Below are 17350 nucleotides of genomic sequence, written 5' to 3'. Positions count from 1 at the left end.
TCTGACCCCCCTACCTGCTACCCTGGAACCACTGACCGTTCCCTACACGTCTGTTCTTTCTGCTCGCGCTCCCCAACTCAGCACACATATACAAGATAACATAACATGACTTCCATTGGCTAACAAGTGAATACAATTTCCATTATCACTAAGTATAAGCCAAACATTGCTGTTACAGAGAACCCCTTGCTCAGCAGTTAACATTACGAGAAGCCATTTTAGCATAACACTTCAGAGAAGCCATTTTGGTAATAAGCGATTAACAGTCCAGCTAATATTACTGAGAATCCTGCATTAGTCTATTTAGCTTCCCAAGCACTTCCGCTCCAGTAATCTTGACTGTACCTAATTCTATTCCCTGAGACCTCTGGCTATCAGTTATGTTGCTAATGTCTTCCACTGTGAAGACTGATGCAAAATACTCATTTAGTTCCTCTGCCATCTCTTTGTTACCCATTATAATTTCTCCAGCATCATTTTCAATTGGTCCTATATCTACCCGTGTCACTCTTTTACTCTTCGAATACTTAAAAAAAAGTATCCTTTTTTATGTTAATTGCCAACTTCCTTTCATAATTCATCTTTTCTTTCCTGACTTTCTTAGTTTCCTTCTGTAAGTTTTTAAAAGTCGTCCAGTCCTGTTTTCCCACTAATTTTTGCTTCCTTGTACACTAGTCCGCTAGTCCCATTGACCTGCACCCAGTCCATAACCCTGCAGACCTCTCCCATCCATGTATCTATCTAAATTATTCCTAAAACTTAAGAATGAGGCCGCATTTACCACGTCAGATGGCAGCTCGTTCTACTCTCACCGCTCTCTGAGTGAAGAAGTTCCCCCTAAATCTTCCCCCTTTCACCCTAAACCCTCTCGTATTTATCTCTCTTAATCTAAGTGGAAAAGAGTCTACTTGCATTTACTCTGTCTATACCCCTCATAATTTTGTAAACCTCTATCAAATCTCCCCTCATTCTTCTACGCTCCAAGGAATAAAGTCCAAACCTGTTCAATCTTTCCCTGTAACTCAACTCCTGAAGACCCGGCAATATCATAGTAAATCTTCTCTGCACTCTTTCAATCTTAAGGATATCCTTCCTATAGTTAGGTGACCAGAACTGCACACAGTATTCCAAATTTGGCCTCACCAATGTCTTATACAACCTCACCACAACATCCCAACTCCTATACTCAATACTTTGATTTATGAATGCCAGGATGCCAAAAGCCTTCTTTACAACCGTCTACCTGTGACGCCACTCTCAGGGAATTATGTATCTGAACTCCCAGATCCCTTTGTTCCTCCGCACTCCTCAGTGCCCTACCATTTACTGTGCATATCTTACCTTGATTTGTCCTTCCAAAATGCAACACCTCATACTTGTCTGCATTAAATTCCATCTGCCATTTCCTAGCCAATTTTTCCCCGTTGGTCCAGATCCCTCTGCAAGCTTTGAAAGCCTTTCTCGCTGTCCACAATGCCTCCAATCTTAGTGTCATCAGCAAACTTGCTGATCCAATTTACCACATTATCATCTAGATCATTGTTATAGACAACAAACAACAATGGTCCCAGCACAGATCCCTGAGACACACTACTAGTCACAGGCCTCCAGTCTGAGAAGCGATCATCCACTACCACTCTGTCTTCTCCCATACAGCCAATTTCAAATCCAGTTTACAACCTCTCCATGGGTATCTAGTGTCTGAACCTTCTGAACTAACCTCCCATGTGGGATCTTGTCAAGGGCCTTACTAAAGTCCATGCAGACAACATCCACAGCCTTTCCTTCATCTACTTTCTTGGTAACCTCCTCAAAAAACTCTACAAGATTCGTTCAACACGATCTACCACGTACAAAGCTATGCTGACTATCCTTATACAGCCCTTGGCTGTCCAAATACTTGTATATCCGATCTCTCAGAACACCTTCCACTAATTTACCTACTACTGATGTCAGGCTCACTGACCTGTAATTATTTGGTTTACTTTTAGAGCCTTTTTTAAACAAAGGAATAACCATGAGCCACCCTCCAGTCCTCTGGCACCACACATGTGGCTAAGGGCATTTTAAATATTTCTGCCAGGGCCCCAGCAATTTCTACACTAGTCTCTCTCAAGGTCCGAGGAAATATCATGTCATGCCTGGGGGATTTATCTACCTTTATTCGCTGTAAGGCAGCAAGCACCTCTTCCTCTTTAATATCTACATGGTCCATGACACTACTGCTTGTTTCCTTTCCTTCCATATACACTGTACCAGTTTCCTGAGTAAATACTGATGCAAAAAAACTGTTTAAGATCTCCCCCATCTCCTGAGGCTCCAGACATAGACGACCACTCTGATCTTCTAGGGGACCAATTTTGTCCCTTACTATCCTTTTACTCTTAATATACTTGTAGAAACCCTTCGGGTTTGCCTGCACATTATCTGCCAAAGCAACCTGATGTCTTCTTTTTGCCTTCCTGATTTCCTTCTTTAGTATGTTCTTACATTTTCTATACTCTTCAAGTACCTCATTTGTTCCTAGTTGCCTATACCTACTGTACACCTCTCTCTTTTTCTTAACCAGATCGCCAATATCCCTTGAAAACCAAGGTTCCCTGTGCCTGTTAACTTTGTATTTAATCCTGGCAGGAACATGCAAACTCTGCACACTCAAAATTTCACCTTTGAAGGCCTTCCACTTACTGAACACAGCCTTGCCAGAAAACAACTTATCCCAATCCACTCTTCCTAGATCCTTTCTCATTTCCACAAAATTGGCCCTTCTCCAATTTAAAACCTCAACTCGAGGACCAGACCTATCTTAATCCATGATTAATTTGAAACTAGTGACAGTGTGGCTGAGGTGAAAATAAATGATGTTGAAAGTTTAAGCGGGTGAAAATAAATGATGTTGAAAGTTTAAGCAAATCCGCTGATAGAAAGGTTGTGAGTGGTGGTAAAAATCTTCTGAGGTGTATATATTTCAATGCTAGGAGTATTGTGGGGAAGGCGGATGAGTTGAGGGCGTGGATTGACACGTGGAATTATGATGTTGTAGCAATTAGTGAAACTTGGCTACAGGAGGGGTAGGACTGGCAGCTTAATATTCCAGGGTTCCAATGTTTCAGATGTGATCGAGGCAGAGGAATGAAAGGTGGGGGAGTAGCATTGCTTGTTAGGGAAAATATTACAGCAGTGCTCAGGCAGGACAGATTAGAGGGCTTGTCTACTGAGTCCTTATGGGTGGAGCTGAGAAACAGGAAAGGTATGGCCACATTAGTGGGATTGTATTACAGACCACCCAATAGTCAACGAGACTTGGAAGAGCAAATCTGCAGAGAGATAGCAGGCAACTGCAGGAAACATAAAGTTGTGGTGGTAGGGGATTTTAATTTTCCATACATTGATTGGGACACCCATACTGTTAGGGGTCTAGATGGTTTAGAGTTTGTAAAATGTGTTCAGGAAAGTTTTCTAAATCAATATATAGAGGGACCAACTAGAGGGGATGCAATATTGGATCTCCTGTTAGGAAACGAATTAGGGCAAGTGACAGGAGTCTGTGTAGGGGAGCACTTTGGTTCCAGTGATCATAACACCATTAGTTTCAATTTGATCATGGACAAGGATAGATCTGGTCCTAGGGTTGAGGTTCTGAACTGGAAGAAGGCCAAATTTGAAGAAATGAGAAAGGATCTAAAAAGCGTGGATTGGGACAGGTTGTTCTCTGGCAAAGATGTGGTTGGTAGGTGGGAAGCCTTCAAAGGGGAAATTTTGAGAGTGCAGAGTTTGTATGTTCCTGTCAGGATTAAAGGCAAATTGAATAGGAATAAGGAACCTTGGTTCTCAAGGGATATTGCAACTCTGATAAAGAAGAAGAGGGAGTTGTATGAAATGTATAGGAAACAGGGGGTAAATCAGGTGCTTGAGGAGTATAAGAAGTGCAAGAAAATAAGAAAGAAATCAGGAGGGCTAAAAGAAGACATGAGGTTGCCTTGGCAGTCAAAGTGAAGGATAATCCAAAGAGCTTTTACAAGTATATTAAGAGCAAAAGGATTGTAAGGGAAGCCAGGACGGAGATAATGAGGGGGAATCGGTGACTCTGTCCTTGATTCTCGGAGAGATTCGCGAGTTCCGACAAGATAACAGCAAACAGCTGGAAGATATTAAAGGAGAAATAGTAAAAACTAACTCGCGGATAGATGAAGCCGAAGCGAGGATTGTTGGAATTGAAGAGAAGCTACAAAACGCAGAGGAGGTGATAGCAGAAATGCTGAAGCTGCAAGACCAGCTCCAGTGGAAACTAATAGATCAAGAAGGCCGCTCGAGAAGGGAAAATGTGAGGATTTACGGAGTTCCCGAAGGAACTGAAGGTAAACCTGGATTGATGATTCCCTTCGTGGAGAAGCTACTTAGAGAGAACCTTGATATACCGGCTGCAAAAGACCTACAGATAGAAAGAGCTCACTGCGCGTTGGCACTACAGCCTCCAGCAGGCGCCCAGCCCAGATCGATTCTGGTCAGATTTCTCAGTTACAGAACGAAGGAAGAGGTGCTTAAAAGGGCATGGCAAAAGAAAGGTTTCATGTGGAACAACTGTAAAATCAGTTTAGACCACGACTACGCACCGGGGATTCTTGCCAGACGGAAGGAATATACGGAAACACAGAGAGTTCTGAAGGAAAACAACATCAGATTCCAGACCCTGTATCCAGCTCGGCTGAGAGTCTTTTACGACGAAGGGACAAAAACTTACGCTACAGTGGAGGAGGCAACATTGGACCTGGCGGACCGGGGACTACCTATTAAAGTTATCACCCAACTGGAGTCGCTACTGGAGAGGATTCGGCAGAAGTCGTGGCAGTTAGTGGGGCGAGGACGCTCCACTCGAACCAGAGTGTCAAATTACAAGGAAAAGCTGCAAATATTCAGACGCGAATGTACAGAGAATACAGACTAATTAAGAGAAATGACTGAAAAGAGTAAATCGGACTTAAAGGTAAAATGAAAACTGGTAACTGAAAATAAACTAGACGGAATAACTTGAATGATAGCAATATGGTCGAGACATAAATAGGAGAAAATTCTCTATGATTATTCAAACTGCTGAGGGCCCTCTAACACAGGGTGAAGATAGAGGTTATCCCTCTGAACTGAGGCGGGTCGGCGCTCAGGCCTCACTGTGGGAAGTCGGGAAAATTTTTCAAATGTTGCACGTTCAAAAATGTCTAGGGTGTGGTTATCTGTCTTGGTTTACTGTTGAGAAGGGATTGCTTACTGTTTGGTTAGAAAAGGAGAGTGTTTTTTTTTCTACTAGAGAAAAATGCAAACTGAATTGGTAAAAATAATTTCCTATAATGTTAATGGGGTTTTGAATCCAATTAAAAGAAATAAGATTATGTCTAAATTGAAAAAAGAGAGGGCACAAATAGCTTTCCTCCAGGAAACACATATGAGCCAATCTGAACATGGAAAATTAAAAAGAATGGGCTTTAAGCATGTATTTTATTCATCATATAAATTGAGTCACAAAAGAGGGGTAGCTACTTTAATATCAAGTACTCTTAATTATGAACAACATATTTCAGAGACTAGAGACAAAGAAGGACGGTTCGTAAAAATCACAGGAAGAATAGAAGGTACAGAAATAACATTGCTGAATGTTTATGCTCCTCCAGGTTGTGAATGGTCATTTTATAGACACATTTTTGACCTAATGGTCAGTTCTCAAGGGGTAGTAATTTGTGGAGGGGATTTTAATATTAGATTAAATCCTATATTAGATTCTTCAAGAATAGTTACTCAGAATAAACCTCTGACTCGGAAAGTGAATTCATTGATGGAGGAGTTGGGAGTTATAGATGTCGAGGGAATTACACCCTACTAGTAAAGATTATACATATTACTCTTTCCCTCATTCAGCCTATTCAAGGATAGACTATTTCTTTATCTTTAATACAGATAGACTCAGGATAAAAAACTGTAATATTGCAACAATTGATCTGTCGGATCATAGCCCAGTCTCTATGTCTCTAATCCTGGAAAGGAAAATGAGGAAAACACTATGGAGGCTAAACTCACATATATTCAATAACCCGAAAGTAATGGAGAGATTAAGGGGAGAAATCAAAGAATATCTAGACCTTAATGACACGGGAGAAACATCACCAGTGATCTTATGGGATACATTGAAAGCTGTACTGAGAGGGAAAATTATTTCCATTACCACTCACATGAAAAAAATCAATGCACAAAAATTAGCAGACCTTCAAGGAAAATTAAAACAACTTCAAGTTGTAGATAGCAACAAAAGTAATTCAAATCGAAAACAGGAAATTAGGAAATTGCAAAGTGAAATTGACGATATTTATACGTTGGAAACTCAAAGAAATTTTCTTTACCTGAGACAAAAGAATTATGAAGTAGGAGGTAAATCAGCTAGATTATTAGCATATAAATTACGAAAACAACAAGCAGACAATACAATTCATAAAATAAAGAATCCAAAGACAAAGCTTGTGCAGAGTACAAAAGGGAAAATTCAAGAGAGTTTTGAAACATGTTATCGAGAGCTGTACTCCCAACCCCGGGCCCCCAATGAGCCCTATATAGACAGTGTATTGAATTTTTTAGATCTATCTAAACTTATAGATTTACAAAATCAAACTTTATTAGAACCAGTAACTGTCAAAGAACTGAACGTGGCCATCTCTAGGTTAAAGGCTGGAAAGTCCCCGGGTTCTGATGGGTTTACCTCAGAGTGGTACAAGTCCCTGAAGACACAGTTAGCCCCATTACTACTTAACACCTTTAATTGGATCTTGCAGAGAGGAGAAACTCCACCTTCCTGGAGAGAAGCGATTATTTCAATTATTCCTAAAGAGGGTAAAGCTAAACTAGAATGTGGCAATTATCGGCCAATTAGTGTTCTTAATTTAGATTATAAACTATTTACATCTATATTAGCGTGCAGATTAGAAAAGCTTTTACCTGGCCTAATCCATTTAGACCAGACTGGATTTATTCAACAAAGACAACATAAGGAGAACTCTGCACATATTAGAACAGGTTAATAAGAACGAGAGAGAGACAATGGTAGTAGGATTGGACGCTGAGAAAGCTTTTGATTCGGTTAGTTGGGCATTCCTATACAGAGTGTTAGGAAGATTCGGCTTTCAAGAAAAGTTTATTAAAGTAATTCAGACTCTATATGACAGCCCTACAGCCCGAATTAAGATAAATGGGGACCTCTCTGACTCCTTCATCTTAGAGAGAGGCACTAGACAGGGATGCCCGATTTCTCCTCTCCTTTTTGCGCTATATATTGAACCACTTGCCCAACTAATAAGACAGAGTGAAATCGTAAAAGGTATCAAGGTGGCAGGGATTGAACAGAAAGTGGCGTTATTCGCAGATGATGTTTTGGTCTATCTGAGTGAACCAGAAAAATCATTTATAGGATTGTTTACACTGTTGGATGACTTTGGGAAAATATCAGGTTATAAAATAAATGTAAAGAAAACGCAGGTTATGTCCCTAAATTATACACCATCCAAAAAATTGCAGGATACATATGATCTTAAGTGGGAAGCTAAATCATTAAAATATTTAGGAATAACCCTGCCGAAGGATCTTCCAACACTGTCACAGGTAAATTATGGGCCATTAATCTCAGAGATAAAAGCAGATATGCATAGATGGAATCTTATCCCCTTTTTAAGTTTAAATTCAAGGATAAATACTATAAAAATGAATATTCTTCCTCGGTTATTGTATCTTTTCCGTACTTTACCGGTGGAAGTGGATGATAATCAATTCAGGGAATGGGACAAATGGATTTCCCGCTTCATTTGGCAAGGAAAGAAACCTAGAATTCGATATAACACCTTACAGTTAGGGAAGGAAGGAGGAGGTATGGTTCTTCCTTGCCTGAGAAATTATTTTTATGCCTCACAGACAACCCCTCTGTTATATTGGTGTAATAGGGAATATAAGGCTAGATGGAAGGAAATAGAATTTGGATTAGTTGACAGTTTTCCTCTTCAGGCCTCAATAGCTGATAAAGGATTGATGGCCCAGTTGGAAAAATTTAAAAACGCTTGGATAAATCTTACATTAAAAGTATGGCAGAAGGTGGTTAATTCATGTGGAATTAATAACATGTTAAAACTCTTTAGATGGTGTGCATATGATACCGAATTCCTTCCCAACAGAGGAGATAAAAGATTTGAGCTATGGATAAAGAAAGGTCTTACAACCTACCTCTCATTTATAGATAAAAGAGTATTACAAAGTTTCCAACTCCTGCAGGACAAACATGGCCTAGAACATAATGACTTTTTTAGGTACCTTCAAGTACGAAACTATGTTAACCAGAGTTGTAGATATACAGACCTATCAACAGTAGATTTAGAATTTTTCAAGATTCTGAATTCGGCTTGCAGTTCAATACCTAGTAAATCAGTTTCTTGATTATATAATGCACTCTCCCATGCTAAAGATGTAAATACACTGTATATTAAAGAGAAGTGGGAGAAAGAAGCGGGGTTGGTACTTTCAGAGGCGGCTTGGGAGAAAATCTGCAGCTTTCAATGGTCCTCGACTAATTCTTTGACTTGGAGAGAACATTGTTGGAAAAACATTATGAGATACTTCAAGACCCCATATCAGGAAAAATATAAAGATACAAATGTGATGTGTTGGAGAAGGTGCGGCTCCAAGGAGGCAAATCATGTTCATATTTTTTGGGATTGCCCTAAATTAAGTCTATTTTGGGAAGGTATTCATAGAACATTAGTTAAGGTACTTAGGTCCCAGATACCTCTGAACTTTGAGACGCTCTATTTGGGGCATGTATTGTTTCTTGAACAGAAGGAAGATATAAAGTTGCTGCAGGCCCTCTTAGCGGCAAGTAAGAAATCAATCACTAGAAAATGGCTAAATCCAATACCACCTACATTAGAAGATTGGTACGAAATTATCTTGGAAATATTTAAAATGGAAAAGTTGACTTACTCCCTGAGAACTCAAAAAGAAAAATTTTATCAAATCTGGAATAAATGGATTGAATATAACCCCAATGCGAGCAGACTTTAGATGACTCTCCTAATGATTTATACTGCTCTTCTCATCAACACAGTAATATTGCTAACGTAAGCACCCCTAGTCTAAATGTTTGTTTTTTTTTTGTTTTGTTTTGGAAAATAGAGAATTAACACAAGTAAAGGGAAAGATTTGGGAAAGGGATAAAAAAAATGAAAAAAATTAAGTAAATAAGTACATAGGGATTGGATAGTTATGTCTGCGGGCAGGAGCAAGCATGAACAAATTAGGATATAAACACCTACAATGGTTGATACATAGGCTTATATACAACATTTTGGACCAGTGGAAATGGTCCAGAAGGGTTATATGGAAACTATTATTACCATTTTTCTTAACAACTAATTCCATTACTTAGCCTAATAGGTTAGATTTACCACAGTACATAATTATCTATTTAAATGTTTATTTTCCTTTTATATCATCTCAATGTGTACTTAAGAATGTATAAATAATTGTAGTTTTATACATATAAAAAAATGGAAAAGGTTATATGTGTGAAAAAAGTACCTGATATTTGTGAATTCCTTATCCAAATAAAAATAAAATTAAAAAAAAAAAGGATTGTAAGGGATAAAATTGGTCCTCTTGAAGATCAGAGTGGTTGGCTTTGTGCGGAACCAAAGGAAATGAGGGAGATCTTAAATAGGTTTTTTGCGTCTGTATTTACTAAGGAAGCTGGCATGAAATCTATGGAATTGAGGGAATCAAGTAGTGAGACCATGGAAACTGTACAGATTGAAAAGGAGGAGGTGCTTGCTGTCTTGAGGAAAATTAAAGTGGATAAATCCCCGGGACCTGACAGAGTGTTCCCTCGGACCTTGAAGGACACTAGTGTTAAAATTGCGGGGGCCCTGGCAGAAATATTTAAAATGTCGCTGTCTACGGGTGAAGTGCCGGAGGATTGGAGAGTGGCTCATGTTGTTCCGTTGTTTAAAAAAGGATCGAAAAGTAATCCGGGAAATTATGGGCCGGCGAGTTTAACGTCAGTAGTAGGTAAGTTATTGGAGGGAGTACTAAGAGACAGAATCTACAAGCATTTGGATAGACAGGGGCTTATTAGGGAGAGTCAACATGGCTTTGTGCGTGGTAGGTCACGTTTGACCAATCTGTTGGAGTTTTTCGAGGAGGTTACCAGGAAAGTGGATGAAGGGAAGGCAGTGGATATTGTCTACATGGACTTCAGTAAGGCCTTTGACAAGGTCCCGCATGGGAGGATAGTTAGGAAAATTCAGTCGCTAGGTATACATGGAGAGGTGGTAAATTGGATTAGACATTGGCTCGATGGAAGAAGCCAGAGAGTGGTGGTAGAGAATTGCTTCTCTGAGTGGAGGCCTGTGACTAGTGGTGTGCCACAGGGATCAGTGCTGGGTCCATTGTTATTTGTCATCTGTATCAATGATCTGGATGATAATGTGGTAAATTGGATCAGCAAGTTTGCTGATGATACAAAGATTGGAGGTGTAGTAGACAGTGAGGAAGGTTTTCAGAGCCTGCAGAGGGACTTGGACCAGCTGGAAAAATGGGCTGAAAAATGGCAGATGGAGTTTAATACTGACAAGTGTGAGGTATTGCACGTTGGAAGGACAAACCAAGATAGAACATACAGGGTTAATGGTAAGGCACTGAGGAGTGCAGTGGAACAGAGGGATCTGGGAATACAGATACAAAATTCCCTAAAAGTGTCGTCACAGGTAGATAGGGTCGTAAAGAGAGCTTTTGGTACATTGGCCTTTATTAATCGAAGTATTGAGTATAAGGGCTGGAATGTTATGATGAGGTTGTATAAGGCATTAGTGAGGCCGAATCTGGAGTATTGTGTTCAGTTTTGGTCACCAAGTTACAGGAAGGATATAAATAAGGTTGAAAGAGTGCAGAGAAGGTTTACAAGGATGTTGCCGGGACTTGAGAAACTCAGTTACAGAGAAAGGTTGAATAGGTTAGGACTTTATTCCCTGGAGCGTAGAAGAATGAGGGGAGATTTGATAGAGGTATATAAAATTATGATGGGTATGGATAGAGTGAATGCAAGCAGGCTTTATTCCACTGAGGCAAGGGGAGAAAAAAAACCAGAGGACATGGGTTAAGGGTGAGGGGGGAAAAGTTTAAAGGGAACATTGGGGGGGGGGCTTCTTCACACAGAGAGTGGTGGGAGTATGGAATGAGCTGCCAGACGAGGTGGTAAATACAGGTTCTTTTTTTAACATTTAAGAATAAATTGGACAGATACATGGATGGGAGGTGTATGGAGGGATATGGTCCGTGTGCAGGTCAGGTCAGTGGGACTAGGCAGAAAATGGTTCGGCACAGCCAAGAAGGGCCAAAGGGCCTGTTTCTGTGCTGTAGTTTCTATGGTTTCTATGGACATTATGGTCACTGGACCCAAAATGTTCGCCTACACATACTTCTGTCACCTGACCTCTCTGGTTCCCTAATAGGAGATCAAGTATTGCATCCTCTCTCGTTGGTACCTCTATATATTGAGTTAGAAAACTTTCCTGAACACATTTGACAAACTCCAAGCCATCCAGCCCTTTCACAGTGTGAGATTCCCTGTCAATATGTGGAAAGTTAAAAATCCCCTACGATTACAACTTTCTGTTTCTTACATCGGTCTGCTATCTCTCTACAGATTTGCTCCTCCAATTCTGACTATTGGGCGGTCTATAATACAACCCTATTAGTGTGGTCACACCTTTCCTGTTCCTCAGCACCACCCATATGGCCTCTGTAGACGACCCTCCAGGCTGTCCTGTCTACGCACAGCTGTGATATTTTCCCTGACTAGTAATGCCACTCCTCCCCCGCTATATACCCGATGTTACCTCTTTCTAAAGATGTAATTCCATCTCCTACCAATAGAGCCACACCACCATCTATGCCCTCCTGTCTGTCCTTTCGATACAAAGTATATCCTTTGATGTTAAACTGCCAACTATGACCTTCTTTCAGTTACAACTCAGTGATGCCCACGTCATACTGACCAATCTAACTGCACCTTGAGTTCGTCCACCTCATTCTGAGTGCTACATGCATTTAAATACAGCATCTTCAGTCCTGCGTTCTTTGCCCTTAAGAATTTTGCCTCTGTAATACAACTTAACTCCTTGCTGTCTGCATTTTTACCCAATCATTGGCTTGTCCTTCTTTACATTCATATTGCATATTACATCATCTACTTGTAAACCTGGTAAACGTTTATTCCTCAGCTTATTCACCCTATCTAAATGTGTACCACCCTTCAAATATTTCAAGGTAGGGTATCAGGGATTTGGTGATGTATAATGTAGTTGGATGTGATAAAGGAACGAGTTGTAGGTATTGTACTGTGTTTGCCCTGTGTAAGTTTAATGCAATCTTGATACATGAAACTGGAAACTGCCAGGCTATAAAGTTAAGCAGTACTACTCACATTTCCTTCCATTTTAAGGATGGAAGATTATAAGGTTGTTGTAAGTCCATTTAGTGAAGTTGTAGTTCTAGGCTAATATTGACACCCTCTAGTAAATACTTGAATAGCTTTGGTGAGGTTTAATTGTCTAATGAAACTATGTTTAACAATTTACTGCAGAATGCTGAGATGTTTAGCAGCCTAGAATCTGCCTCAGTTCGCATAGTGAAGCCTCCTCTTCAGTCCACAAGCCGCTATCAACAACCAGCACCACCAGCATCAACACCAATGACGACCATTCCAACAATCATAGTGCCAACAAAATCAGATCACCAGCGGATGGACACGATACAGGAAGATCCCAGTGTTGATTCTTTAATTGGAGAGGGAGGAATAGGCGATGACCCTTTTCCAAATAGTAACCAGGCAGCAAAATCCTTTGAAGATTTAACTGCGCACTCTGCCAACAGGAGTGACAGGGCATCTCTGTTTAAATTGCAGCGTCAGACCAGAGTTGACAGTAAGGAAACAGAATGCTAATGTTGCTTGAACGTTTAGTAATTTTTTTTTATAAAACACTGAATTATTTATCATGTGGTTTTTTTTTAAGACTTTGTTATAAATCGATCTATGTACAAATTGATGTGGTTATTCCCAGTATATGCAGCATTTTTTTTTAAAAGCTGGTAACGTGTTTCTGACCTTCAACTATAATTACTTTTTAAGTACAAAAATGATTTCATGTACATAGCCTCATTATTTAACAACAGAAGTAATTTGGCTGGATCATAACTGTAAAAAAAAATCCAAAAATATGTTCTTACTGGTCTATCTGCTTAGTACAACACAAACATGAATCTAACCATTCATTTTGAGGCATACTTTCTCTTGGGTAAAGAACAGCTATGGTCAGTTACATTTTTGCTGTTTGAAAGCACTGATAAGCAAAATGTTGCCTTGTATTTATAACTATTCATTCGGTATCAGTACTTGCAAGCAGTGTGAGCAGTTTACTGCTGCAATTTTGGTAACTAAAGACTTGAAATTTTGTAAATATTAAAATTTGGAACTAGAGTGATTGCAGTGTACTTTATTAAATGTTTGTTTAGATGAATAACTTCAAATATTTGAAGTTTTCAATTTATCTTCTGGTGGAGAATCACTTGGGTTTTCTTGGAAAAAAATGCCAGCAGGTTTGCAGGAAATGTCTGTAATAGCAGTAAGCTTGGAACTGTTGTGCAGGTAACGACATGCAAAATTCCACAAAATGTTGATTCCTGGTTTACCAATGCTAATCACCCTGTTATGTGCCCTGTAGTTATGCAACTTACTTTCTTACTTGCTCATCTTTTACCACTTATGGTCAGAGGAAATATGGGTGACGACCAGAGCATCTGGCAGACACCCATAACAGAGTACAGTCGAGTTGGAGCTGTGCCACCTTGAATGGCCACTAGCCATAAGGAGTTTGTACATTCTCCGCGTGTTTCCTCCCACTAACTGAAAGACATACTGGTTGGTAGGTTAGTTGGTCATAGTAAGTTGTCCAATGATTATGCCTGGGTTAAATAGGGGGATCGTTGGAGTGTGGTTAAGGCATCGGTCTAGTGATCTGAAAGTCACTAGTTCGAGCCTCAGCTGAAGCAGCATGTTGTGTCCTTGAGCGAGGCACTTAACCACACACTGCTCTGCGACAACACCGGTGCCAAGCTGTATTGGCCCTAGTGCCCTTCCCTTGGACAACACTGGAGGCGTGGAGAGGGGAGACTTGCAGCATAGGCAAATGCCAGTCTTCCATACAACCTTGCTCAGGCCTGCGCCCTGGAAACCTTCCAAGGCGCAAATCCATGGTCTCACAAGACTAACAGATGCCTAAAAAATTGGGGGATTGCTGCGTGGCACAGCTCGAAAGGCATGTAATGCGCTGTATTTCAATAAATAAACTAGTAGGCAGTTTCTGCACAGTTCTGGTTGCTTTCCTAATGCAGACAGGGTAGAAATGACTATGTGCAATGTATGTCATTAAGGAAATTGCCACTGGAAGGATTGCTGTTGATAAATGCATGCCTACTAGGTAAGAAAGCAGCAAGCTACTCCCAGGAAATTCTGGGCCACTGATTAAAAATAGCAATCTGTGTCAACCATTCTTTCCATTTTTAAGTGTAATATATTTACATGATGTGTGGTATTTTGCTGAATTGTGAAACCCTCTGGTTATAGACTCATAGAAAAGTACAGCACAGAACATGGCCCTTTGGCCCATCTAGTCCATGCTGAACCATTTAAACTGCCTACTCCCATCGACCTGCACCAGGACCATAGCCCTCCCTACCCCTACCATCATGTACCTTTTCAAACTTCTCTTAAGTGTTGAAATCGAGCCTACATGCATCACTGCCATTTTTCAGCTGGTCCAGTCCTGCTGCAAGCCATTATAGCCTTCATTGCTGTCCACTACCTTTTTCCAATCTTGGTGTCATCTGCAAATTTGCTGGTGCAGTTAACCAGATTGTTGATGTACAGTTGGAAGAAAAAGTTTGTGAACCCTTTGCAATTACCTGGTTTTCTGGTCATAAAATGTGGTCTGATCTTCATCTGAGGCACAATAATAGCCAAACGCAATCTGCCAAAACTATTAACACACAAACAATTGTACTACTTGTCAAAACTGAGCACACCATTTAAACAATCACAACTCTAGTTTCCAAAAAGTACGTGAGTAATGCCTTCTCCAAAACCTATTTGTTAGGTGTTCCAATCAATGAGATGAAATTGGGTTGTCGAGGTGCCCTGCCCTATAAAAGACAAAGTCAGGTTACTGTACTCTTCTCAAGAAAGATCTGTTTAGGTGCACCATACCTCGATCAAAACAACTTTCAGAGGACCTTAGAAGAAGAATTGTAAAATGCATGAAGCTAGAAAAGGCTACAAAAACATTTCTAAAGACCTGAACGTTCATCAGTCCACAGTCAGAGAAATTGTCCACAAATGGAGGAATCCCAGTACTGTTGCTACTCTCCCTCAGAGTGGACATCCTGTAAAGAAGCTAAAGGGAAAAAAGAACCCAAAGGTAACACAAATCTCTCGCATTTGCTAAAATCTATCGTGTCCACTATAAGAAAAACAGTGAACAAGAATGGTGTTCACAGAAGGCCAGCGCAGAGGAAATCACTGCTCTCCAAAACAAAAACATTGCGGCATGTCTCAAGCCTACTTGGATGTTCCACAATACTTCTGGGACAATGTTCTGTGGACAGATGAAACAAAAGTTGAACTTTCTGGCAGAAATGCATACTGCTATCTTTAGAGGGAAAAAAGGGCACTGCACATCAACACCAAAACGTCATCCCAAGTGTGAAGGATGGTAGAAGGTTTGGGGCTGCTTTGCTGCCTCAGGGTTTGGACAGCTTGCAATCGTTGAGGGAACAATGAATTCAAAACTGTATCAAGACATTTTACAGGAAAATGTCAGGGTTGCAGTCCGTCACCTGAAGCTTAATAGTAGTTGGATGATGCAACAAGACAATGATCTGAAACAAGAGTAAATCAACAATAGAATGGTTTAAAAATAAGAAAACTTGTGATTTGGAACGGCCAAGTCAGAGTCCAGATCTTAGCCCAATTAAAGGTGCTGCAGCATGACATGAAGAGGGCTGTTCACGAAAGGTATCCCAGAAATATTATTGAACTGAAACAGTTTTATATGGAGGAATGGTCTAAAATACTTCCTTGCCATTGTACAAGTCTGATCAGCAGCTATAGGAAACATTTGGTGGAGGTTATTGCTGCTAAAGGAGGTCTTACCAGTTATTAAATGCAAGGGTTCACATACTTTTTTCCAGCCTGGACTGTGAATGATTAAACAATGTGTTTAACAGACATTGAAAGTACAATTGTTTGTCTGTTATTGTGACTTAGATGAAGATCAGACCACATTTAATGAATAATTAATGCAGAAACCAGGTAATTGCAAAGGGTTTACAAACTTTTTCTTGAAATTGTAGATGAAAATCAGCAACTGACCCAGCACCAATTCCTCTGGCACTCCACTAATCACAGGCCTCCAGTCAGAGAGGCAACCCTCTCCCATAAAGCCAATGTTTAATCCAATTTACTACCTCATCTCGAATGCCAAGCAACTGAACCTTCTTAACTAACCTTCCATGCAGGACCTTGTCTAATATAACCATATAACAATTACAGCACGGAAACAGGCCATCTCGGCCCTTCTAGTCCGTGCCGAACGCTTACTCTCACCTAGTCCTATCTACCTGCACTCAGCCCATAACCCTCCATTCCTTTCCTGTCCATATACCTATACAATTTTTTTTTTTTTAAAATGACAAAATCAAACCTGCCTCTACCACTTCTATTGGAAGCTCGTTCCACACAGCTACCACTCTCTGAGTAAAGAAGTTCCCCCTCGTGTTACCCCTAAATTTTTTCCCCTTAACTCTCAACTCATGTCCTCTTGTTTGAATCTCCCCTACTCTCAATGGAAAAAGCCTATCTATCCCCCTTATAATTTTAAATATCTCTATCAAGTCCCCCCTCAACCTTCTACGCTCCAGAGAATAAAGACCCAACTTGTTCAACTTTTCTCTGTAACTTAGGTGCTGAAACCCAGGTAACATTCTGGTAAATCTCCTCTGTACTCTCTCTATTTTGTTGACATCTTTCCTATAATTCGGTGACCAGAACTGTACACAATGCTCCAAATTTGGCCTCGCCAATGCCTTGTACAATTTTAACATTACATCCCAAATTCTATACAATGCTCTGATTTATAAAGGCCAGCATACCAAAAGCTTTCTTCACCACCCTATCCACATGAGATTCCACCTTCAGAGAACTATGCACCATTATTCCTAG

At 40.2% G+C, this 17350-nt stretch overlaps 2 protein-coding genes across 3 annotated transcripts in view; one reads left to right on the top strand and one right to left on the bottom strand.

Annotated features, from left to right (window-relative positions):
- adam17b (ADAM metallopeptidase domain 17b) overlaps nt 1-13552 on the top strand; it is a 101141-nt gene extending 87589 nt beyond the window's left edge. For both annotated transcript variants that reach the window (XM_072251201.1, XM_072251200.1), the window contains exon 19: nt 12659-13552. In XM_072251201.1, the coding sequence (XP_072107302.1) occupies nt 12659-13018 (360 nt within the window). In that variant the 3' untranslated portion in view covers nt 13019-13552. The remainder of the gene's footprint in view (nt 1-12658) is intronic.
- Nucleotides 1-17350, bottom strand: part of iah1 (isoamyl acetate hydrolyzing esterase 1 (putative)) — a 71966-nt gene that overhangs the window by 16993 nt on the left and 37623 nt on the right. The window lies entirely within an intron of this gene.

This window comes from Mobula birostris, chromosome 2, assembly GCF_030028105.1.
Source record: "Mobula birostris isolate sMobBir1 chromosome 2, sMobBir1.hap1, whole genome shotgun sequence".
Classification (NCBI taxonomy): Eukaryota; Metazoa; Chordata; class Chondrichthyes; order Myliobatiformes; family Myliobatidae; genus Mobula; species Mobula birostris.
The sequence above is the reverse complement of the archived record's forward strand: the minus strand, read 5'-3'. Positions and strand labels throughout refer to the sequence as shown.